General features: G+C 37.8%; 1 protein-coding gene across 4 annotated transcripts; it reads right to left on the reverse strand.

Annotated features, from left to right (window-relative positions):
* Positions 1-1,008: 1,008 nt before the first annotated feature.
* HMGCR (3-hydroxy-3-methylglutaryl-CoA reductase) lies at positions 1,009-25,265 on the reverse strand. Of its 4 annotated transcripts, XM_063810348.1 has the most exons (21): positions 24,115-24,213; positions 22,040-22,280; positions 19,955-20,142; positions 18,763-18,874; positions 18,395-18,482; positions 17,065-17,149; positions 15,412-15,517; positions 12,570-12,676; positions 12,344-12,460; positions 11,769-11,929; positions 11,403-11,650; positions 11,116-11,294; positions 8,049-8,243; positions 7,532-7,690; positions 7,224-7,381; positions 6,304-6,409; positions 3,911-4,081; positions 3,428-3,568; positions 3,182-3,340; positions 2,599-2,753; positions 1,009-2,450 (listed from the first exon to the last, which is right to left on the reverse strand). In XM_063810348.1, the coding sequence occupies exons 3-21, from the start codon at positions 20,117-20,119 to the stop codon at positions 2,396-2,398; spliced, it is 2,667 nt and encodes an 888-aa protein (XP_063666418.1). In that variant the 5' UTR covers positions 20,120-20,142; positions 22,040-22,280; positions 24,115-24,213; the 3' UTR covers positions 1,009-2,395. The 4 variants fall into 4 exon arrangements, with proteins under 4 accessions (XP_063666418.1, XP_016808619.4, XP_054540993.2 ...); XM_016953130.4 differs by lacking the exons at positions 22,040-22,280; positions 24,115-24,213 and adding an exon at positions 25,123-25,265; XM_054685018.2 differs by lacking the exon at positions 24,115-24,213 and having other exon boundaries at positions 22,040-22,349.
* Positions 25,266-26,844: the final 1,579 nt, after the last annotated feature.

Consider the following 26,844-nt stretch of genomic DNA (forward strand, 5'->3'; position numbering starts at 1 on the left):
TCCTGCCACATGCATCTCATTGCTCAGCAGATCACCCAGGCAGAGAGCAGGCTTAAAGATCCTTCACTCTCTTCTGTCCAGCCTGTTCCACCCTGGAGAGGGCTGAGCATACAGGTGACCACAGGTCATTTCAGAGAAAAACTCAAACTGATTCTCTAGTATCTGGGCCTTGGTTCTTTCTTAGTGGCTCACACATACCTTTTTACCTCTAATTACAGCAAAAGTGTAGTCAATAATTTTCTGTAAATTATTGACTCACAGTAATTTCTAAAGAGGCCATCCTCAGCTATACCAAGCTGTACAAATTCCCCTCTCCAATTCAGCTCACACAGCTTAAATGCTTGCAATGGCTGTTTGGTTGTGGCTGCCCCTCTTCTCCTTAACTAGTCCTCCCACTCTCACTATCCAAAAGATGTCTAGTTGAGATGATAAATCTGAACTAATCAAACCCTCTAAGAGAGCTCATTTTAATGTAATAGAATACTGCTATCAATCAATGTTGTAGAATTTGAGAATAAATGGTCATGTGACTCCTAGCATGAATTACAGGTTACTACTATGACCAGACTTTACAAGCTTCCAGACCTCAGGGCTAGGGTTAATCCAAAGAAAAAAGGTTACTGCTTCCACTTATTGGTATTAACTTCCTTTTCATTATTTACTGAAACTAGAAAAAAGTATTCTATAACAAAATGTATACAATTTAGTAATTGTACAAAACATTAATCCAGCAAGATATTAATTACAGTCACTAAAATGAACACTCAACATATTTTTCACTGCCACTTCCATGAAAAGCTCAGAAAAAGTCACTGGCTAAAAAGTCACAACAAAAGCAATTTAAGCTTTACGTACAACAGAAAAGGTAAATCTTCCACAATAACAATGCAGACACAATCACTAAGAGGCTCTCCATGCTGCCATGGTTTCCTGGAATGTTTTTCAGAGTCCATCATCTTCTACAAGAGACATCATCAGCTTTCCAAGAGCAACACTTGAAGCATTAGATGTAATACAAAATAAGGAGTTCTTTATTATTTATACAAAACTTGTACATTAAAAAAAATTAAGATTCAATAACTCTGCTGACCCCCTGAGGAAGCTAAGAGCATTCATGGGTCCATCAAAGAGCCCTGTGTGAATGTTTCAGTCACCAACCTCCTGGCCACAGGAACTAGGCACAGTTCTAGGGCCATTCACGTGGCTCCTTCACTGGCTCTGAAAGCTGACTTTCCCTTTCATTAGGCTCGGCAAGCAAGCCAGGGTTTCCTGGACAACATTAAAGAACATTATCTTCTCTGGCCCAAGCTAGAGTATTTTATCAGTACACAAGTTGATTTTTATTTCTTGAACACTTCCAATAAACTAGCATAAGTTTTATTACAACATATACAGATTTGATAGTTTACAAAAAAAACTAGATTTTTCAACTAAATAAAAATGTCTTTTAAGCAATTAAAGTTGGCTTAGAGACATGGTATTTTTCTTTCAAAACTGTGTTTCTACAATGATTTCTAAGGTCCTAGTCTTGCTTGTACTTGACAGTCACCATCATCTAAGCAACATTAAGAGCTCTGATATCTTCAGTAAAGAATACAAAACCCTGTGTTTCTTTAAAGCCTAATGCTGAAAGACATGTTATAGCCAATCCAGACAAACATTTATATTTAAACATTTATATTTAAACAAAAGGCCTCTCTGAACAAATAGCCTGCGGAGATAAATACAGTGATTTGTTTTCCTGATAGAACTATTTAGCACGTTTAACACATTATTCTGTAGTTTGGGAATAAGAGTGTTTCTTCCCTTGAAGAAAACAGGTCCCCTTCTGAAGAATAATGCTGATTACCCCCCAAAATCAAAATAGACCAGCACCAAATGAAGTATTAATTTACAAACATGAACTTAGAACTTAGCTCTTACTTCTTGAAGTTCTACATCCCAGACTTAATAAATTAACTACAAAATCAGGAGTTTCATCAGCTACAGTATAATTTAAAAATCCATTTTCAACTGGCAGGGGTGAGGGAGAAGGTCAATTGCACTGATCACCATGAACTTCAAGAATTTCATCAAAACTTTTTTCCCAGCTTGTATTTGCCTTCAGAGGTGAGCTGTAGATTACCATCTCTGATGCTTTAACATACAATATTCTTGTTGAAATCTCTTCAAAGAGCACAGCATGTAAAGCACTAAACTGTGTTCAGATCTGAGGAGTCTCTGCATGGAAAGAACCTGAGACCTCTCTGAAAGAGCCAAAAACCAAGTGGCTGTCTCAGTGATCACATCTATTCATCCTCCACAAGACAATGCATTGAGCTTTTTTAATTCACAGATTTTATGTTAGTCCTTTAGAACCCAATGCCCATGTTCCAGTTCAGAACTGTCGGGCTATTCAGGCTGTCTTCTTGGTGCAAGCTCCTTGGAGGTCTTGTAAATTGATCTTCGACCTGTGGTAGAAAATGACAAAGTAGCAATATATAAATATCAGGAGTGTAGAATTTTAACTTGGAACTACAGTAGATGAATAGTAAGTTTTTACACTGCATATTTTTTGAAGTATAGGGGGAACATGTTAAATATATCTTTGAGTCTTACCTGTTGTGAATCATGTGACTTTTGACAAGATGTCCTGCTGCCAATGCTGCCATAAGTGACAATTCCCCAGCCATTACGGTCCCACACACAATTCGGGCAAGCTGCCGGGCATTTTCCCCAGGATTATCTTTGCATGCTCCTTGAACACCTAGCATCTGTAGCCAGAGAGAGACACAACAAGATTCACCCTTAAAATCATGACCAATTTCTTACTAAATCAACTAAAAACAGGGCAACTATAATGGCATCAGAATAGAACTAGACTCCACTGGAAGCACTAACTTTCCAAGACTTGACAGCCACACCTGACAGTGCATAATACCATAGCTAACATAATATTCACAGCCTGACTGGCAGTACCCTTAACTCAGTAGATGAACATTCATTTGCTCTCTTCATCTACTTTCTTATCTAAGCATAAGCTTAAACATGCTTATTTGGACACAATGGATTAGGCTGATAAGACAAAAGAGTTTTGAAAAGACCAATTAAAATAGAGGTGAGTGATACATAGTCTCAGATAGAAAGAGAAACCCAGAGAGTCAGAACTAGGCTTGTGGACTCTATGCCTGATACATCATACCTGCAAACAGGCTTGCTGAGGTAGTAGATTGGTCCCACCACCCACCGTTCCTATCTCTATAGATGGCATGGTGCAGCTGATATATAAATCTTCATTTGTGGGACCACTTGCTTCCATTAAAGTAATACAGTTTGAACTACCAACATTCTGTGCTGCATCCTGGAAACAAGAAAAGAAAAAATATACAATATACTTCTTTCACTTAGAAAGACATAACACAAGAGAAGTGGAGGCTGGAGAGCTCACCTGTCCACAGGCAATGTAGATGGCGGTGACAATGTTTGCTGCATGGGCGTTGTAGCCTCCTATGCTCCCAGCCATGGCAGAGCCCACTAAATTCTTGTTAATGTTGACCTCAATCATAGCCTCTGTGGTAGTCTTTAATACCTACAAAACAGAGCTGTGTACATTTAGATGTTCCTCCAGAAGGTTCAGGGGAATGTTACCCAAATCTATCTTTCTGCACCTCCAGAAAACAAAGTTTAGATGTGGCCCCATTTAAGCCCTGTCCTCCATTAAAAAATAAAAAAATTTTTAAAAAATCAGTAAAGTTTGTTCCTATGGATGATACACACAGACAGATGGGCATGGTACAACAGTCATCTTTGATGGAAAACACTGTCCCATATATTTAACTTTATTTAAAATGTTAATACTCCTTTCCCCCATTTTTAAATACAATTAAAGATTACAAAATAAAAAAGATAAATTATCCATCCAGTCACTCACTTCTCTGACAACCTTGGCTGGAATGACAGCTTCACAAACAACAGATTTTCCTCTTCCCTCTATCCAATTTATAGCAGCAGGTTTCTTGTCAGTACAATAGTTACCACTAACGGCTAGAATCTGCATTTCAGGGAAATACTCGTGAAGTTTTGAAAGTGCTTTCTCTGTACCCTGTTAACAAGAACCCAAAACACACACATATTAAACTGCATGAAATATTCATCCTTCATCCTTATGAGAAGAATTTGTATCTATGATATATTTCTAAGTATAATAACTATACTTCAAAGAAACTGAGCACAAAAGTAACAGCTGTTTTGTTAACCATCACAATTACTTTCTTGGTCAGGTATAGATTCCTAATGTGTTTCTTTCTCGGTATGAAAACCAAGTTCTTTGTAGTCATTGTTGAATAAGATGTAGATAAAAAATGATAATGTTAAAAATATTCAATAAAAATACTCATATTTATATGTCACTGGGGAATGAGTAATAAATTCCATCTTCTAGTTATTCAGCTGTTACCTAAAACCCCAAGTAATGAAGTCTGTAAAGAGAAGTGGGTCATAAGAGTTGATCTTGTGATTCGACTCTTATGTCGTTGAGCTTTATATTACATAAAATACAAATAAGCCTTCCAATGACTTCCAATTAAATGGCATTAATTCAATTAACAACTTATACCTCAATAATCCAAAACATATTTATTGGCAATTAAAAAAATAATTTTATTGTGGTGAAACACATAAAATTTACCATCCTACCCATTTTTAGGTGTACAGTGGTAAGTATATTCACACTGCCATGCAACAAATCCCCAGAACTCTTTTTTAAGTTCTGGGATATATGTACAGAACATGCAGGTTTGTTACATAGGTATACATGTGCCATGGTGGTCTGCTGCACCTGTCAACCTGTCATCTAGGTTTTAAGCTCCACATGCATTAGGTATTTGCCCTAATGCTCTTCCCCTTGCCCCCAACCCCCCGACATGCCTCGGTGTGTGTTGTTCCCCTCCCTGTGTCCATGTGTTCTCATTGTTCAATTCCCACTTACAAGTGAAAAGGTGTGGTGTTTGGTTTTCTGTTCCTGTGTTAGTTTGCTGAGAATGATATTTCCAGGCTCATCCATGTCCCTACAAAGGACATGATCTCATTCCTTTTTTATGGCTGCACAATATTGCATGCTGTATATGTGCCACATTTTCTTTATCCAGTCTATCATTGATGGGCATTTGGGTTGGTTCCATGTCTTTGCTCCCAGAACTCTTTTCATCTCACAAAACAAAAACTCTGTACTTACTAAATAACAACCACCCATTTTCCCCTTCCCCAAACCCATGATAACCACCATTCTACTTTCTGTCTCTATGAATTTGACTATTCTAGACACCTCATTCAAGTGGAATGATACAGTATTTGTCTTTTTGTGACTGGTTTATTTCATTTAGCATAATGTCATCAATGTTTATCCATGCTGTATCATGTGCTATAATTTCCTTCCTTTTTAAAGCTGAATAATATTCCGTTTTATATAGACATATACATACACACACATACAAATACATCTAATTTGTTGTCCATTCATCCAACAACGAACACTAAGGTTGATTCCAATTCATGGCTATTATGAAAAATGCTGCTACAAACATAGCTGTACAAATATCTCTCTGAGAACTGCTTTCAATTCTTTTGGGTATATGCCCGGAAGTGCAATTGCTGGATCATATGGTAATTCTGTGTTTAAGTTGTTGAACTGCCATACTGTTTATTGGCAATTTTAAAGCTTATACAGATGCTCCTTGACTTTTGATAGGTTTATTAGGCTGTAAACCCCACATAAGCAGAAAATATCCTAAATTGAAAACAGACAGACGGACGGACGGACAGACAGATGGATGGATGAATGGAGTCAGGGTCTTGCTACATTGCTGAAGCTGGCCTCAAGCTCCTAGGCTCAAGCTAACTTCCTGCCTCACCCTACCGTGTAGAGAGGACCACAGGTGTGTGCCACTATGCACAACTATTTTTTTTTATTGTTTGTAGAGATAGCATCTCACTGTGTTGCCCAGGCTGGTCTTAAACTCCAGACCCCAAGCAATCTTCTTGCCTTGGCCTCCCAAAGTACTGGAATTATATTGGTGTTCTTAAAGACAAATCTTGAAGTCTCTGGAAGAGGTCAGCTTCAAAGGTGGTCTCTTGACTGGATAAAGTTTTGAAATGTCAATACTAAGATTGTTCCCAGTCCTAAGTAAACTCAGGATATGTGTAATGCCAAGTCTAAATTAAATCTATCAAATGTAAGGAATACCAATCAACAAATGCCTGATTTGTTTTTTATACAAGTACTTTCATTTTAATAAAAGTACTTTCAGATACTCTGCCTAGACTTACCTTTGAAATCATGTTCATCCCCATGGCATCCCCTGACCTGGACTGGAAACGGATATAAAGGTTGCGTCCAGCTATACTTGTATGAAGTTTCTGTAGACGTGCAAATCTATAAATAAAAGATGCAAAGACTGTGTTTTATTCTTTTATTATTATTATTTCTTTGTGTTTTTTTTTTGAGACGGAGTCTCACTCTGTGGCCCAGGCTGGAGTGCAGTGGCTTGATCTTGGCTCACTGCAACATCCACCTCCCGGGTTCAAGAAATTCTCCTGCCTCAGCCTCCCGAGTAGCTGGGATTACAGGCGCGGGCCACCATGCCCAGCCAATTTTTGTATTTTGAGTAGAGACAGGGTTTCGCCATGTCGGCCAGGCTGGTCTCAAACTCCTGGCCTCAAGTGATCTGCCCGCGTTGGCCTCCCCAAAGTGTTGGGATTACAGGCGTGAGCCACTGCGCCCAGTCACAATTATTTCTTAATAAACTTACACAGTTCACATAAAAACAAATGTGTTAGCTTGAACTATACTATGGTTATCATTTGTGTTGATTATGCTACTTTATTAATTTTCTTTATTTGAAGTAAGTCTTATTATACTAATATTTCTCTCCTATTTGAAAAATCTTTTTTTCTAAGACAGTTCTCTCCTAGGCAAAGTAACATCTAATCAAAATTACTAGCTCACACTTTTTTTTTTCTTACTAATTTACCTCTGTGGAGCTATTCATTTGAATCAACATTCTTTTTTTCCCCCCAACCAAGCATACATATTACTCATTTTAAATGAATGGCTTTAAAGTTGATATTCTGTTATGTGCTCTTTAGCAGGTAATATGTTAACAATTATGTTTGGTAATCACAGAAAATGACACTGGTTCTAAAATAAACAAATAGATATAACTGTACATACAAATCCACTCACACACCTGCTAGTGCTGTCAAATGCCTCCTTTATCACTGCGAACCCTTCAGATGTTTCGAGCCAGGCTTTCACTTCTGCAGAGTCACAAGCACGTGGAAGACGCACAACTGGGCCACGAGTCATCCCATCTGCAAGGACTCGGCTGCTGGCACCTCCACCAAGCTACACAGTATATGTTAGAGAAGCAAGCACATGTTACCCAAAAATGCTCATGCTTGACCCAAAAGGTATCACTAATTGTCCTTAAAACTCTTCTCATTGCCTTACCTATGATGTATTTTTAAACTGGCAAATATATAAATGCCAACTTACACCTATTGCTCTGCAGCCTCTATTGGTGCTGGCCACAAGACAACCTTCTGTTGTTGCCATTGGAACCTGAAATTCTTTTCCATCTAAGCAAAGGGGTCCTGCCACTCCGACAGGGATGGGCATATATCCAATAACATTCTCACAACAAGCTCCCATCACCTAAAAGGTAAAGTCAGGCACCAAATGAAAATCTATATAGTAAATGCACAAAATTTTATCTCAGCTTGTCAGTATAACTATCTTCAAACTTAATCCTTTAGTATGTATTCTTTTTAAACAAAATGTTTAATTCACCTTTAAAAAGTGTTTAAAATACTAAAATCTTTGAGTAATGACTATAAAAGCAGGAAATATATTTTTAATTTCTATGACCTACATCATAAGCAGAATAAAAAATTAGGATAAAATGATTTAAAAGGAAAATGTTTTATAAAACTATGTACATATATGAAACTAATCAAGAAAAAAGATTAAAAACATACAAAGCAAATCTCTCTTAAGCGAGAAAATAACATACCAAGGAGTAATTATAATCCCTGTAAGGTAGGTACTGGAGAGAAGAAGGTTCTGAAAGCTTCTTGGAAAGTAACTGTCGGCGAATAGATACACCACGCTCATGAGTTTCCATCAGAGTTTCCAACTTGTAGGCTGGGATATGCTTAGCATTGACTAACTGGATGATCTCAGCATCACTAAGGAATTTTGCACCTTTCTAAAGAAATGGAGAAAAAAAATGAAATTGGGGTCAGAGAGAGAGATGAAACAGAAGACTTGAAGGACTGTATTTCATGTTATAAACCATTTAATACAAACAATGCTAAGCTAAAATAATGTAATTTTTAAATTAAATCACTGTAGTTTTTAATTAAAAGATACCTCTGCAAAATAATTCATTTAATGCAAAAAATGCCAAACAAAAATAATATAAATACCGTATCATTAGATTTTACAATACAAAGACAGGCTTGCACTAATACACCATAAAAAGAAAAATAAATGTGAATTTAGCAAGGTTTCAAGTGTGTGTCAGATATAACAGCTATCGTTTAAACTCTAGTAAACTTTCTATTTTTGATATCCTGAACAGGCAATATATTCACATGGTTTAAAAACTAAATATTAAGAGAGATATAACAAAAAGTCTTCATCCCATCCCTGTCTACCATCTGCCCAGTTCTTTGCTACCTACACATAAATAGGTACCACTGTTTCACTGTGTATCCATCCAGAGATGTTTTTAGGCATGATTATAAATATGCATATATATATATATATACACGCACACATATGGGTATATATTCACACAAGTGTTGGGCCAAAGGGTATGAACATTTACAATCTTATAAATTTTTATAATTTTTACAAATTTATTAATTTGAATAAACACGGTCCAATTGCCTTCTCACCACCAATGTAAGAAAAGACCTTTCCAGCCTGGGGGCAGTGGCTCACGCCTATAATCCCAGCACTTTGGGAGGCCAAGGCGGGCGGATCACCTGAGGTCCGGAGTTTGAGACTAGCCTGACAAACATGGAGAAATACAAAATTAGCCAGGAATGGTGGCGCATGCCTGTAATCCCAGCTACTTGGGAGGCTAAGGCAGGAGAATCAATTGAACCCGGGAGGCAGAGGTTGCGGTGAGCCAAGATCATGCCATTGCACTCCAGCCTGGGCAACAATAGCAAAACTCCTTCTCAAAAAAAAAAAAACCAAACCAAAAAAAACCCCAAAAAACCAAGAAAAGACCTTTCCCTACAACCTCAATAGAGTATGTTATTAAACTTTGGGATTATTGCCAATCTGATGAGTGAAAATATCTCAAGTACAATTTTAATTTGCATTTCTCTTAGGATGAAGTTAACCACCTTTTCACATTTTTAAGAGCCATATGTACTTTTTTCCTGACAATAGACTGATTATCTGCTCTTTTTAAAAATTAGATAAAAATTTAGTCTCATCAATTTGTAGCTCCTTATATATTAGAGATTAGCCCTTTAGCCTTAAATATAAATTGCCAGTATTTTCTCTTGGTTTATTAGCTGTCTCTTGACTCTGCTTGTGGTGGTGATATACATACATACACATATACACACACACACTCACAATCACCACCCTCCACAAAACTGGTACCAGTAATTCCATTTTGTGGGTTTATTCAAGGATCTTCTTTGCAAACACTATTATTAGCCTAATTTTTCAAAAGAACAGTAAGATAAACATTAGCTGGTTTATGTATTATCAATGCAAATTCATTCATTCTCTTAGTAAGTTTACTGAGCACCTATGAAATCCAAGGCCCTCTCAAGACATGGACTTAGCCATCTAAGAGCCTGATGTCTAATAATGGAGATATTCATGTAAATGTGATATAAGCAACAAGGTACGACTGCCATTAAAAATGCACAGTCTCTATATAAAGGATGCTTCAGAAAAGAAAGGTTACTTCTGTTTGGCGGAATTGAGGTAGGTTTCATAGAGATGCTAGCATTTGCCCTAAAGGTGTGAACACCTGGAGAGGGGGAGACATGTCAGATGACAAGAATAGGAACCCAGAGTTGGGAACTGTGTTTAAAGAACAATGACTAAGTTTAGCTAAAAAGTATATGATTAAAGAATGCAGGCCGGGCATGCAGTGGCTCATACCTGTAATCCCAGCACTTTGGGAGGCCAAGGCAGGCAGACCACTTGAGGCCAGGAGTTTGAGACCAGCCTGGCCAACATAGTGAAATCCCATCTCTGCTAAAAACACAAAAATTAGCCAGACATGGTGGCGCATGCCTGTAATCCCAGCTACTCGGGAGGCTGATACACAAGAATCGCTTGAACCTGGGAGGTGGAGGTTGCTGTGAGCCAAGATGGTGCCACTGTACTCCAGCCTGGGTGACAGAGTGACACTCTGTCTCCAAAACAATAATAATAGTAATAATAATAAAATAAAATTTTGTCAAGTATACCTCAATAAAGCTGGCAAAAAATTGCATTTTACCAATAAACGTATTAAAATATATTTAAAAGAAAGAACCATATTAAGCAGACATGGATGGAACATGATTATTTGCATGAAAGCATGAGTAGATTCATATGGTCATGTAGGCAGAAGGTCCTGTTCAAATGTCAGAAAGAAAAGCAAACTTCCTCATGGGTATCAAGCTTACAAAACAAAACAAAAACAAACTTTCTTCTATCTTTGAAACTTGTCTCTGTGTTAAACTCTTTCTAGGCCTCAACACACCTATGAGAATACAGTAGTCACTCATCTCTATGATAAACAGTAATAAACTAGAAAGAGTTTTGACTCTGGAGTCAGAAAATCTTGGACCCTGCTATCAGCTTTATCATTTCCTAGAGGTACTACTTTGGGAAATTAAACATATCGGAGCCTCAATGTTCTCATCTGAAAAATAGTTAATTGTACCTACCTCTCAAGGTTGTGTGAAATAAAGAAAGAAGATAGTATCTGTTAGTCATGTTACACCGTGCCCAGAACTTAGCTGTAGTGTTCAGCAGATACTAGATTTTTCTTCCTTGAAAAAGCTCCTTTGTAATGAAAAATGCCACATTGGAGTTTATGTTATCATCCTCACCTCTGCATTCCCAAGTATCTGTAGACATTCTTCATTAGGCCGAGGTTCCCTGGGAAGTCCAATTTCAGGTTCCTGTGTCACCAGTACTGATGAAGTATCGAGTAAGGAGGAGTTACCAACCACAAATGTAGCTCTGTTTGGGGTATCTGTTTCAGCCACTAAGGGTTTTATAACCTCAACTGTTCAAGAGATCAAAAGAAATCTCACAACACGGCACATAATTTTGAAAACAGACTACTTTTTGACAAAGCAATGAAGGATTGAAAGCGAAGAGAATAACAAGTTACCTTTTCTTTCTCGGTTTATCCCTGTCTCTTCCTCTACTGAATCACATTTCTGGTTATTTCTGACCAGCATAGGTTCACGTCTACAACAATTGTCTGGGACTTTCTTTTGTGTCACTACAGGAGATGTGATAGGGTTTTTTAATGAAAGTGTAGATTCTGTCTCTGTTTGTTCAAAGAAGATGTACTTGACAGCCAGAAGGAGAGCTAAACTTAGGGTAATAACTTGTTCAATATCCATGCTGATCATTCTAAATAAAAGAAAGCAAATTAAAATCTTATTCAGAAATGTAAAGGACACAATCTAAACTTACATTAGCATAGAGTGTTATGATTAATATATCACAAAGTAGATTTCAATTAACTTACTTAGAGAGATAAAACTGCCAGAGGGAAACACTTGGTTCAATTCTCTTGGACACATTTTCATCCAGTCCTAATGAAACCTTAGAAGTATCTGCTGTACTGTTTTGAGGAGAAGGATCAGCTATCCAGCGACTGTGAGCATGAACAAGAACCAAGCCTAGAGACTGAAATAAAATTTTTAAAATAATGTATCCTCTGCGTATCAATAGAACTTAAATTTCTTATCCCTAGCAACTGGACAGCCAGACATTATCTCTCATAGCTTCCCCTTACCATGAAAAAAAAAAAGCCCCAACCTTGCTATGCAACTAACTAAAGTAGTGACCCCACTGAACTACTGAAAACACCCCAAAGAACAGGCTTTCAACGAGAGATAAGGTGGGGGAACTTAAAAAGTCTGTTTAGGAGAGAGGGGCTAATAAAGACCAGGAGCCTCAAAGAAATGAACACATTAAGAAAAAAAGGAAGAAGGGGGTGCAATATCATTGAATGGGCCAAAATTGTAGAAAAAAAGAAATCTTAAAAAGAATGAGATTGGAACTGAGGATACTAAAAGAAGAAGAAAACCATGTCATTACCATAATCATCTTGACCCTCTGAGTTACAGGATTTGGCTTATTTTCTTCTTCTTCTAAAACTCGGGCAAAATGGCTGAGCTGCCAAATTGGACGACCCTCGCGGCTTTCCCGAGAAAGCTACAAATTAAGTCAGTGTGACATTAGAAGGTATTGATTCTGTTTAGGTAAACTGTGTACGCAGAAATCTTACTCTTCTACTAGTGCCATATGTAAGAATTGGTCTTACCTCTAATACCAAGGACACACAAGCTGGGAAGAAAGTCATGAACACGAAGTAGTTGGCAAGAACTGACATGCAGCCAAAGCAGCACATAATTTCAAGCTGACGTACCCCTGGTTAGAGAAAAATTAAAGATACAACTAGTAAAGTCTACGTTATTTTTGATGCTGCATATATCACAAGGATATATTTGTCTTCCTGCAGGTGGACAAAACATGAAAATATTAGTACATTAAGCTCCTTGCCATTTACTGGAAATAGAATTAGCAACTTAGAGGTGATGCCAAGCCTTAGGAAACAGCAGGAATAACAACAGAACTCTAAGTCCCTCAAGAGCAAAGCTCTTGCCTTCTCTCATGTCCCCATATCACAATGCCAGGCAGAATGGTAGTGTTTAATACACAATTGATAAAACATATGTGTTTCCAATTCCTTTTTGTCAAGCAGTAGTGCCTTATTATTAAATAAGGAGAGGACAGGCTACTCTAACGGAGCAAAACCCCAGTGACACTATTGATCTAATCCCACTTGTTAGGAGAAAAGCAATTTGCCAATTAACCAAGGATTTTTTATATAAGTAGAATATCCTGCCAGTTATGCCAGTCCTGATATAAGGTCAAAATAATATTTTTTGTGTACCAACAAACTCTAATTTCAATATAACCTTTATGATGCCTACTGAAGTTCTTATAATTTTGGTTATTTCATTGATCTGTTTGGAAAATGATATAATACAAAATGCCAACTTAAGACTAAAAATTAACAAACATATTGTACTACAACTGTTTAAGGTATCATTTGGTAATCTCAAATAGAAAACAGAATTATAGAGGCTAGAAGAGACCTTAGATGACCACCAAATTCTTCTCCCTCACTTTACAAATAAACTTGAGTATAATATAAAACATATTTCTGATGTCGCTCAAACATAACAATGCTTTGAAACACAAATTTCAATTGTCCTATAAAAACTGCTCACAAAAACTCAAAGTTTTATTTTATTACCTACATTTTAAGATATAATTTGACTGACTAGAACAAGCATATATTGTATTTTTTTAATTCCCAATGCTTTGAAACATAAATTTAAATTGTCCTATAAAAACTGCTCACAAAAACTCAAAGTTGTATTTTATTACCTAAATTTTAAGATATCATTTGACTGACTAGAACAAGCATATATTGTATTTTTTTTAATTCCACGATTACCCTCAAATGTGGAAATTCAAGAGACTACAAAATCACAATAACAAAAGCATTATAAATCAAACTACATTTTAAATAGTAGCTGAATATAATCTTTTCAAACTTGAGGCCATTAAAACCATACTTGACCAATGCTTTCATGACTTGACTATCTACTATTTCTCTCTACACAATATTCACTCATGTTGTTGCCATATGCTCTCCAGGCATTCTTCCTGTGTCCCCAGATAAGTCTCTCTACACACAAAGAAACAGCACCAATCCACAGACATCCAAGAAGCTAAGACTTTCTTCTTTTTGTACTGGCTTTTTCAAAGGGTTACTTCCAAGTTAATATGTGTTAAATCTGTCCTTTTTTACCCTAACCCAAATCTCTAATTATACCATTTCTGTATAGCTGTAAATGTCTCACTGTCTTCTCCAACCACAAATCTAATCACTTCCTTTGTCTACTTCTCTGACCATATCATGACAAAACTCATCGCCCAGCTGCTTTCCACATCATTATTATTTCAAGGAATAATCCCATGGTTTCATGGCCCAACTATTACTTCCTGGCGAATCCCCTTCTCACATATTCTTTTGCTTGAATAAAATCAAACAAGTACATTTTCACCTGATCAACATTTTTTCTTGAGTGTAGTGGTGGTTACAAGACTATGTCATTGTCAAAACTCATAAAATTGTACTCCCAAAAGTAAATTTTAAAGTAAGTAAATTTTTAAAATTAAAAAATATTTTATTGCTAAATAAAATCTTTGTTGAATAAAAGAATAAATAACTAAATAATAATTTACTCTCAGAAAGTTAGAAGCAATATTACATTTTTAATATACTATCCACTGAAGAGGCCTAAACTAATGACAATAATTTACCCCCTTAAAAGTTAGATAATTTACTTCTGAAAGAATGAGGCATCTCATTGAGGGCTCTAAGGTACCAGGAAATACACGGTAGTTAACCAAGTATGGTCTTTATAAGAAAGCCATAAAATATAATCCTAATGATTAGGAGACCTTCACACAGCGTAATATATTCCTTCTGGCAAATTTCCATGCCAGTCTGTAATTTTTATTCTACATAATGAAGTCCTATGTCTGATATTAATATCTAATTCTCTACTATCCAATTAAGAATGAAGAAACATGTGTTGAAGCTAATGCTGGGTACTTGCTGAGATGTACTGCTTACTATCGGATTAAATATTTCCAATCACCTTATTAGGTGAATCTTACTCAGATCTGTCCAATTCCTGACTCTTTTCTCCCTACATGATAATTAAAACACAAAGAACCAAGTCACCAATTGAGTCTAAGTAACAGCAGGGGCTGGAAAGTGTTTTCCAGACCAACCTTGGAATGCAATGTTGGTTAAAAAAACAAACAAAAGAAATCAAATGAATAAAAATATCACAAAGTGGAACACAAAGAGAGGATGGCAGGAGTGAAAAATAAATCAGTAACCTGCTGCTAAGTTTCCACCAAAGCAAACAGGCCAGATATACCCACACACTAATATAATAAAAAATTTTAAGAGTAATTTAAAAGTCAGAATTTAACAATAAATAATGCAAATCCAAGATGTGCTTTTTCCTCTTTAGCGACACACCTATTTTAAAATATGGCAAAAATTGCTTACAAACCTGACATGGTACCAACTCCAATCACAAGACATTCAACAAGAGCATCGAGGGTAAACGTAGGACCTAAAATTGCCATTCCACGAGCAATATTTTCCCTTACTTCATCCTAAAACAGATCAAACATATCAATGAGGGCAAGGGACAAAACAACTTTTTTAAATGTTAGAGCATCCTATGGCTTATATTAATATCAAATTACTATTCAAAGAGTAAAATATACAATATGATAAAACTAACAGGTATTCAAGATACAAAGTATGATTGTAATATAAAGGATTAAAAAAAATTTTTTTTTGAGATGGAGTCTCACTTTGTTTCCCAGGCTGGAGTGCAATGTGCAATGGTGTGATCTTGGTTCACTGCAACCTCCGCCTCCTGGGTTCAAGCAATTCTCCTGCCTCAGCCTCCCGAGTAGCTGGGATTACAGGCACCCGCCACCACGCCCAGCTAATTTTTGTATTTTTAGTAGAGACTGGGTTTCACCAGGTTGGCCGGGCTGGTCTCGAGCTCCTGACCTCAGGTGATCTGCCCACCTCGGCCTCCCGAAGTGCTGGAATTACAGGTGTGAGCCACTGCGCCCAGCCAAATTTTTAAAAAAGAACATATAGTGCCCTGATTCCCTTTCCACTGACTAAGATATTTGTTAGGAATATTCCTTTGAGGTAGTGCATTAACTCTGTCATTTAAATCACACATAATTAAATCCTACAACATTCTATATTTTTACCTACCATGACAGAAGCTTAGTTGCAAATTTTTAATGAGATCATATTAGTATTAATAAAACCAAACTTATTTCCTTGTTAATATGTTCAAATGATCACACACTTTCATCAACAAATAATCAGGGCAGAATTGTGTGCTATTTTATACTCAAGATACTCTGATATAATATTGTTAAAATGGTTAGGTTCTTCAAAGTGACTAATGAACATTAAGATGAAACTTAAAATAGGAAATAATGCCAGTGTTAATTTAAGGGGTTTAAAAATAAATCTGGCCAGGTGCAGTGGCTCACACCTGTAATCCCACCACTTCCGGAGGCTGAGGCGGGTGGATCACTTGAGGTCAGAAATTAAAGACCAGTTTGGCCAACATGGCAAAACTCCGTCTCTACTGAAAACACAAAAATTAGCCGGGGATGGTGGTGCACATGTGTAATCCCAGCTACTCAGGTGGCTGAGGCAGAAGAATCCCTCGAAACCAGGAGGCGAAGGTTGTGGTGAGCCAAGATCTCGCCACTGCACTCCAGCCTGGGTGACAGAGTGAGACTACATCTCAAATCAATCAATCAATCAATCTACCCTGGGTTTCTCTTCCATTAGATCTTGTTCTGCTCTCTGATGTGTTTCACTAGGAAAATACTCTTATTTACCCAAAAATTATTATTACCATAAGTTCTGAAAACTTTCAAAAAGAAAAATGGGGGCAATTCCAAATTCCAGTAGCCACAGAATCATAATTGAGTTGTTAGATACAGGGGACTGTTCCTGGGGCACTTATGGAGACCAGTCTTGGGACTTGAGAATTAAACTTAAAATTTTGGGCAATTCTTAAATCTTGTGCTATGAAGAAACGCTATTAATCCTTCCTATTAATGTAAACTGAAAAAAGGAATACTATTCACATTCCTATCTTATAAATAATACTTACCTGTGAGTTGGAACTGAGGGCAAACTTTGCTAATGTGCTTGCTCTGGAAAGGTCAATCAAAAGTAGGAAAAAGGGCAAAGCTTCACTGGAAAAGAACAAAATGATCAGATAAATTTAACGGGAAAAAGTATGATTTTAAAAAAATTCTTTTTAGAACAAAACCTTTCCCCCTCCATATTGTATGATCCTGTAGTATGTGTACCTTTCTGCAGACAAAAAGGTATACCCTATATTTCTTTGGCATCCTCAAAGCTAAACATAATAGTTGCTCAAAATATTTGTTAAAAATATTTTTAATGTTAAAATGTAAGTATATTTACATTTAAACACCTTTTGATAATTTTGTATCAAAGTATCATCCTTAGTAAAAAATATCTCCTTGGATTACCATTAGGGAAAAAAAGTGGAATATATAAAAATTTTCATTGATCACTACCTGTGGAAGGATAAACTAAACAAACTTTCTGTAAACTAAATTGGCAATAATAGCACTAAAAAGCTCTTAAAAAAAAAAAAAAAAAGCAAAGCTCTAAAAAAAGCAAAACCACTGTCTCACTTCTAGGAATGTATCTTAAGAAAATGATTACGAATATGAACAAAAATTTCATTACAAAGACATTCATCACAGTGTTGTTATTAATGAAAAAAATTACATAACCTAACAGTCCAACATTAGATGATTAATAAACTACAAGACGTTTAGACAGAAGAGAATACATATAGCCATTACAAACAATTTAGTTTAACATTAAGGACATGGAGGCCGGGCACAGTGGCTCACGCCTATAATCCCAGCACTTTGGGAGGCCAAGGCAGGCGGATCACTTGAGGTCAGGAGTTTGACACCAGCCTGACCAACATAGCGAAACACAGTCTCTACCAAAAATACACAAATTAAATGGGCATGGTGGCAGGTGCCTGTAAACCCAGCTACTCAGGAGGCTGAGGCAGGAGAACTGCTTGAACCCGGGAAGTGGAGGTTGCAGTGAGCCAGGATCATGCCATTACACTCCAGCCTGGGTGACAAGAGCGAAACTCCATCTCAAAAAAAAAAAAAGGGACATGGAAAGATGTTGATAAACTATTATTAAGCATAAAGAAATTATAAAACAATATATATGATATCAGATATTTTCTTTAAGTATAAAAACAGTAGAAAAGGATATATGCCAAAATGTTAATAGTTATTAAAATTAGCTAATAGTAAAATTATACAAAAAAATTTCCCCTTATTTTCTTAACTTTTGAAAATGTACCTTTACAGCATGGGGAAGAAAAGTTTTTTAAAATGTATTTTGACAGAAAGTATATTTAGGTTTTAAATACTTACTTCAAGCCTGTCAATTCTTTGTCTAAGAAGTGAATGACAACTGTACTGAATACAAAACTTGAGAAAATTGTGAAGAGGCCAGCAATACCTAAAATGACAAAAGTTCAATACTAAAAAAACTTTATCCTTTACTACACAAATAATAACAGTGTCACACAGCATTCTGAGATAATACTAGTTTACTCCAAATTATTAAGGTCTCAAATTTCAGAATGTCTAATTGCCAATAATAAGGAAACTATTCAATGCATGCAGCACACTTTCAGCAATACACATATTTCCAAATACATGATTTGAATGAACAGGTTTATTTCCACAGCAAATCAAAAATCTGATGACACCAGAAGTTAAATATGTAAAACTATTACCCAAAATATATTTTGATCCAAGTTGACGTAAATTCTGGAACTGGAAGTAAATATACAGGATGGCTATGCATCGTGTTATTGTCAGAATTATAATGTCACTGCTCAAAACATCCTAATAGGAGAGAAAGAAAAGGAAATTCCATTAGCTTTGACTTTTAAAATAAGTAATCAAAACTATTTTTATTTTGCATGTGTAATTCATTTATATATTGTCATGAGAACATAAATGTAAGCACAATACAAGTCCAATAAAAATATCAAACCTACAAATCAAAAATTAAATCCAACTTTTAATCAAACCACTGTGGTAAGCCAATACATCACCACAATTTTTTTTTTTTGAGACAGGGTAACATGCTGTTACCCAGGCTAGAGTACAGTGGTGCAATCACAGCTCACTGCAGCCTCAACCTCCAGGTTCAAGGGATCCTCCTGCCATGGCCTCCCGAGTAGCAGGACTACAGGTACATGCTACCACACCCAGCTAATTTTTTAATTTTTTTTGAGATGGAATCTCGCTCTGTCACCCAGGCTGGAGTGCAGTGGCGCAACCTCGGCTCGCTGCAAGCTCTGCCTCCTGGGTTCATGCCATTCTCCTGCCTCAGCCTCCTGAGTAGCTGGGACTACAGGCGCCCGCCACCATGCCTGGCTAATTTTTTTGTATTTTTTAGTAGAGACACAGGTTTCACCATGTTAGCCAGGATGGTCTCCATCTCCCGACCTCGTGATCCACCCGCCTTGGCCTCCCAAAGTGCTGGAATTACAGGCATGAGCCACCGTGCCCGGCCTTTAATTTTTTTTTAAAGACTGGGTCTTACTATGTTGTCCAGGTTGCCCAGGCTGGTCTTGAACTCCTAGGCTCAAACAATTCTCCTGCTTTGGCCTCCCAAAGTGCTGGGATTACAGGCATGAGTCACTACACCCGGCCCACAATCATTTTTGACTATTAGTCACTTATAAAAGATGTATTTCTCAAATAAAGTCAATTACATTCATTTGTAAAGACAAAGCAAAATAAGAGCATTTCCAGTGCATTCCATGTAAGCAGAAATTTGAGGTAAGTTCCAAAATACTAAAATAAATATTTTACTCATAACTTTTAAAAATTATGTGCTCCCTATAGGGGCTTAAGGGCTCTTCAGAAATTGAAAATGTAATTTACTTTAGTCAATATCAAATTAACTTCACTAACCTCTTCAAACTTTGGACATTCATAATTCCAACCACAGATCTTATTGTTACCAGTGAACATGTTCATGGACATCATGCAGATGGTCAGTGTCACTGTCCCCACTATGACTTCCCAGGGATGGGAGGCCACAAAGAGGCCATGCATTCGAAAAAGTCTTGACAACATTGTAGCTACAGAATCCTTGGATCCTGGAAGGAATATCAAGGGTGAACACTTAGTATACAGCTCATTGTATTTTTAGGAAAAGATTTTAAGAAAAAGTGTGCTATAAACCCTGCTTTGTATGCACAGTGTCCCATACATATGACTATTTGATACTGTTCCTTATAATTCTGGAAAATAATTATAAAATTAAGAGAACTATGTTATTTCTTCTTCACTCAAACAATAAATCCTTTATTACTCACTGGCAACCAACTTTAAAGCAGCCATTTCTTAAAAATTATATGAATTCAAACATTTAAGATCAAACCAGATAAGTATCTCAACCTTATTACCTAAGCCTTGCAAGTAGAAGAGCAATCAAGCAGAAAACACAAGTGAGAAACAGCTATTCACATTTTCTAATTACCTAGATATAAAATGCATGTTAAGTATCTTCTTCATCATCTACATTCTGATTACACAAAAGGTAAACACCCAAGAATCCACTTGTTGAGTGTCCTGCTATAAATCATGTTAGTTGATAAGATCCTCAAGGGCAGGGACCTCTTGTACTTTTTCATTCCATAGAACATATGGCATAATGTCACTAGCAAAAGGATGTTTAATAAACCTTCCTAACATTGCTGTCAACAGAAAAAAAGTCTTTTCTGATAGATGTTTCTACATTAATAAAACAGGGTTAAGAATTTTGCTGTGGTGGCTGCTTTTCTTCTAGCAGAATCATCAACAATAGTGCTAGAAGACCAATGGAAAAGCATTAGATGTGAAAAGCTCCAAACTTTCACAACTAATCAAAAGCTGGAACAGTACTAGAAGAGGATGACTGGCTGAAGTATCTGTATATAGCATTCAAAAAAATTCCCAAAAGAACATATAGAAGATTTTGATTTACTGACTACCATGACTAAATTTCCTGTTTGCTAAATAATAATTCTGATATTCTGATTTTAAAAACAAATCTTCTATTACCATTGGTCTCCACAAATAAACCTGCAAGTCTTACTTCTTTCACTAAAATCAATGCCTGTGATAAGGCATATTAGTAACCTGCAAAAATCAACCAAAAAGATTTAAAAAGTAAGCTCATTAACTGCCACTCTAGCAAGAATTCAAATGAATCTCACATTTAGTAATAAATAAAAGTGATTCATCTGTTGAAGACAGACTATAAAAAGGCAATCAAGTAAGTGAAAGAAAGCATTAATCTATTTATAAAGGGTTAGGGGAAAGACCAAAAAAAAAAAAAAGAGCAGCTTTAAGGAACCAAAGCAAATACCAAGTGTCATCTCTCACTGCATCACTCCATGTTCTCTACATTTCAGACATACCACACCACTAGCTAAACAGTTTTCAAACTGTTGATCCACAACAACTGCATCAATTACATCATGACATCAATTTTGTCGTTAAGAACAAACATTTTTAAATAAAATAAAATAGAAAACAATATTATAAAAAATAGCTGTTGGGTAAGCCAGGTAGTATGGGTAGGTATTATTTCTTAAAACTATGTTTCAAGAAACTATACCTATATAAGTGTGTGTCTGGCTTTTAAATTAACGTGTATTTCCTACTGTGGGTCACAGTTTTAAAAAGCTGGCAGTACCTAAAGGAATATAAATGTGGCATGTACCTGCGTGTGTTTACTCATGCTTTTTCAACCTTCCACCCTGAGTCTTATTCATCAATTTACCCTCCAGCACCTTGCACTCATATACAGCATTGCTCAACAAATGCCGGCTTAAATTCTTAAGCTATAGTAGCATGTATTTTATGACACATCTTGAAACAGACATAAAGACGACTTTTTTTTAAGGCACCTAGATATGGATGTAACCCATGCCCTCTAGTTTAAGGCTAAATGCAGAGCATTCAGGGAACTTATTAATGGGGTACGGGAAGGAGAAACATTTTACATACAGGCTGAGTATCCTTTATCCAAAATGCTTGGGACCAGAAGCGTTTCAGATTTGGGATGTTTTTGAATTTTGTAATATCTGCATTACATTTATTAGCTTAGCATCCCTAATCCAAAATCCAAACTCCAAATGCTGCAATGAGCATTTTCTTTGAGTGTCAGGTTGGTGCTCAAGAAATTTCAGATTTTGGAGCATTTCGGATTTCAGATCTTCAGATTAGAGACAGTCAACTTTGAACTATCCTGGAAAATGAACAACAGCAACAAAATACTTTCTATTAAATTAGCAGGTACTTGGACTTTTAAGTATTGGAAATCTTTAATCAAATCTTAGATTTGAACTCTACTTAATTATAAACAAAAGACTCACTCACTAAAAGGCTAGATTTTCATCATGGTATTCTATCACATAATTTCTTTCCTACATTTAAAACACAACTCTACCAACTGTTCTAAAGGATCAATTAGCATCAAAGTTCCAGAAAGTAAATTAACTACATGTTTCAAAATTAGGTCAAAATTATTTCTAACCCTCTTTCCCTGAAAAAAAACACTTCAGCTCAGATTATTCCTCATTACGTCAATCAGATTCATTGTTTTAAAAAGTTAATTCATTTGAGTTAAAATCTTAGCTGCAACCCAGAAGGAACACTAACTTGTGAACAAATTGGTTTAACATCATAAACCCATAATTATATATTAGACACATTATGTTTTCCCTCAAAAGATTTTATGGTGATATTGTAATTCTGGGACTTTTTTCCCTAGGTGTAAAGTCATCTTTGCAATATTCAAGGAAAAAAATTACACGTGATTCTGTCAGCCGCCCCTAAACACAGAGAACTCCACCTATTTGGAAACAAACTGAGCAATCTTATGAGGGTGTGTCAAAAGTAACCATAATTATAAACAATCTCATTTCTCAGGAACATCCTCCCCGTTGCCCTGTGATTATGCAAAGCATTTACATGCCATAGAATTCAATCGTCCACCTTCATCAGCAGTTGCAAATGTCACAAGCAGGCTACAGGATAGCTCCTGCAAATTAAGTTGACAGTATTTATGCAATGCTGCAATAAAAATTAATTTTACTTAAAGAAACAAATAGGCAAGGTATGCCTTACTTATTCAGACTAAAAAGTATGCTGCAAACATTTTACAGATTCTTTAAAAGAATGGATAATTCTTAAATGTCAATCCAATCTGCTACAGAAACCACCTACCATGGCCAACTGCAGAAAAGGATGTTTTGGCATCTTACTTCCTCCTACTCAGCACTCCGCCTGCATTACACATTCCAGTATTTGATTATAAACTATCTCACAGTGTTCTCAAATTAATAAATGTGTACATTTTGTCTCTTTGAAGCCAAGAACTGCGTCTTATATGGCAGTCATTTTCAATCCCAACAAGATCTAGCATTCTGCTGCTCAAGCGGGTATTCCAGAAAGAAGGAAAAAAAAAAAAAAAAAAACGAATCTTGCACTGGCAATCAGGAAATCTGGATTCTATACCCAATTAGCTCACATTCTATTACATGTTGTTTTTTAAGTCATATCTATTCTCTTCATTCACTTATGAAGCTAGAGCTCCAAAGTTCTCTGACAAAGATTAAGTGTTAAATGGAATCATATGAAACCGCTATTTTTGTAGGTTAGTTGAATTTTAAATACTGGCAATTTCACATGGGTCAACCTAAGTAGACCATGTAATTCCATAATGTGGCTATCTATAGTCTAGAAACTAGACCATAAAGGAATACAAAGAGTGTGTGCATGCACGCATACTCACACTCTTATCTTGAAATGGTTATCCCACATACCCGACAATTTTCATGTTAATGCTGTAACCTATGTGCAATTTTGTTTAACCTTCATGTTACTAATTCCCATTTGTTTTGGCCACCAAGTTTACCATAAGTTCTGGAAGAACACTACAACAAAGCAGGCCTGCAAAATCCAGCCTATCTCCAAAGTACTGTCCAGGTCTTTGCTAGATTATCTCTAAATTGCAAAATGCCTTTCACTGCATGGAGAGGAAAATAAATTCATAAGTAAACAAAAAGTACATTCTCTACCTTGTGGGACGCCGAAATCATGCACATTTAGTATAGCCCAGAAACAAATGCTTCCTACGACTCTGCAGGACCATGTCTAAGAAGGAATATCCTCAAATCCTGAAATATTTCAAACGACTACTTAAGAATGGAGTACATCGATCTCCCCCAACTGCAGAAATTAACTGTTCTATATTAGTATCTCCAAGGTACATTTTTCCTAAAAGAATATCAGCACCAAGGAGACTACGCCCCTTACCAAAAAAAAAAAAAAAAAAAAAAAAAAGGGAGAAGAATCTTTTGAGTCATCGTGCCAATCCCCACGTTGGGCTCCGCATCCTCTCAAGCCGTTCTCCTGTAAATAACCAGACACATCTACACCAATCCACGGTTCTTTCATGGTTCTAAGTTAGTCAGCAGCATTTACAGAGATCCTTCCCGTCACCTAAAAGAAAGGTGCTAACGAACAGCAGTTCCTGGGCGTGAATGCCCGGATCCCGGGATGCAGGCGCTTCTCCCGTCTGCCCTGCGAGCTGCCGGCCCGACAGCCCCATAGACCCCTAGCATTTCTCGAATCCAGGGGCCTCCGAGGTCACCCTGCCTGACACCCTTTCCGCCCCGATTATCGTGACCGTGCAGCCAGCACTGCCTACTCTGACTGAACAGGGCCGATGAACGCAGCTACGCCCCGCGGGTCCACCGATGATGACCGCAGTCACGAAGAGGCCAGACCGCCGCCCGCCTCTCAAGCCCACCCCGGGACCCCGGGTTACTCCAGCACTGATGCCGGCCGCCGCTCGGCCTGCCGGGCCTCAAGGACATTCCTTGCAGTCCCCGCGGGTCCGGGATGCCACACCGACAACGCGCAACCGCAGCCCCCTCCAGGTCCGCAGGAGCTGCCGGTAGCCACTTCCCAGGGCCGAGGGAAGCTCCAGAATTGCCACTAACACAGCCCAAACCCCGCTCCCACCCATCTCCGCCCCGCTCCCCGCCGCCCCGGCCCCTCTTCTCGGCCACCGCCCGCCTCACCTCCAGATCTCACTAGAGACCACCGAACCCCGGCGCCGGCGCTCAGCCTGTCTCCAGTTAACGCAGTCGCGGAGCGGAAGGAACCCTCACCTTACGCACGCTCGGAGCTGGACGAGCCTTCGACCAATAAGAGAGGATCGTTCGATTGTCTAGCCAATCGCCTGGGGGCTGCTCGGCCTGACGGCGCTACGTCACGAACGGTCGCCTTAACAACCGCCCACAGCTCTCTGCAGGGCCAAGAACAGGCACCGCACCATCTCTCACCACGGCTCGGCCAACCAATAGCCGTTCGAGTCCCAGCACTAGGGCCTGCCTATTGGTCCTAGAGCTGTGGGGGCGCACGCATGGCAGCTGCCTAGGCGGAGGCGATAGGGGACCAGGCGGGTGGAGTGTCCCACAGCCTCAGTTCCTGACCCGTGCTCGTCCTGGCTGTGAGAGTACAGTAGGAGGCAGTGATAGGAAGCAAAATCGGAGCGTGAGGGAAAACGCAGGGTCAGGTCGATGACTGAAAGCTCAGTTACTAGCGCGGGAGAGATGGAGGGAAGTGGAGGCGGCCATGAGAAAAAGAGGAATATAAAAAAGGGAAGGTGGCGGCGACGGGCACCTCAAACCTGTAACTGGCCGGTAGCCGAAACCAGCGCTTTCCCGAGATTTACCCATTAGTGTAAATGGCTCCGGTCACCTGCGTCTCTCTCTCTTGTGTGCGACATCCATTGCATACTGGATTCTCTCTGAAATGTGCCTCTCCTGCGTCTTCTGTGCGTTCCTTCTGCTCTCCGCCTGGTGCAGGGCTTTATTATGTCTTACTTAAAACAGTGCAATAGCCTCTCCTAACTGGTCTTCCCAGTCTTACACGCATGCACTTTCCAATCTGTCCTGCACAACTCCCACATGCAGTATGTGGCATACTACTTCCTATTATGCCATAGACCCAAATCAGCGTTTCTCATTGTCTACTGGATTAAAGAAAGAACCTGTCACCACTAATATGGCCCCACCACACATTTCTGACGTATCTCTACTTTCCTGTGCGAACCTTACAGTTCAGCCAGGAGTAACTGGCCCTTCTTCAGTCACACTCAGTACCTTTTTACCTCCCTGCTTATGTTCTCTTTGTTTACCTTGGATATGCCTACCCATTTTAACTGCTGAGATCCTAAATATCCCTTAAGGACTTTTTCATATACCACCTCCTTTCCTAATTCCCTCAAACACGTCATCACTCCCGACCTTGAAAACCCATAAAATTTCCGTAATATTTTTTTATTTGTCTTACTATCGTATATGGAAATTTATTAAGGACAGGAATTGTATTTCACTCAATTTTTAAAGCCCATATTTTGAAACACATTACGAAGAAAACACTAAACACTCCTTAGTTTTAATAAATGATTATAGATTCTTATAATCCTTATATAATAGGTATTATTCCCATTTTACAAAAAAGTAAAAACTAAAGTTTGTCAAGCAACTTGCTGTAGATCACATAGATAATGAGCAAAACTGGAATTTGAACCCAGATCTAATGCTTAGGCTGGTTCTACTGTTCCCCACTGCTTCAGTGTAAGACCTTCATTCATATCTCTTTACCAAATGTTGCCTTTGAAATGCTCATTATGTGAAGTACACACTGTGGTTGGCATGGGAGATATAGTGACAAACATGACAGATATAGTGCCTGCCTTTATGAACCTTGCACAGAAAAGAAAACGGGTGAACTAC

This window comes from Pan troglodytes, chromosome 4 (genome assembly GCF_028858775.2).
Source record: "Pan troglodytes isolate AG18354 chromosome 4, NHGRI_mPanTro3-v2.0_pri, whole genome shotgun sequence".
NCBI lineage: Eukaryota > Metazoa > Chordata > Mammalia > Primates > Hominidae > Pan > Pan troglodytes.

What these genes read in the sequence shown, in the direction of transcription:
- HMGCR (XM_016953130.4), bottom strand. Translation starts at nt 20,119, where the DNA reads ATGTTGTCAAGACTTTTTCGAATGCATGGCCTCTTTGTGGCCTCCCAT. An exon ending in AATGTCCAAAGTTTGAAGAG is followed by an intron (nt 18,875 to 19,954) that starts GTTAGTGAAGTT and finishes CTCTCCTATTAG; the next exon opens with GATGTTTTGAGCAGTGACAT. An exon ending in TGGCAGTTTTATCTCTCTAA is followed by an intron (nt 11,651 to 11,768) that starts GTAAGTTAATTG and finishes TCTTTTATTTAG; the next exon opens with AATGATCAGCATGGATATTG.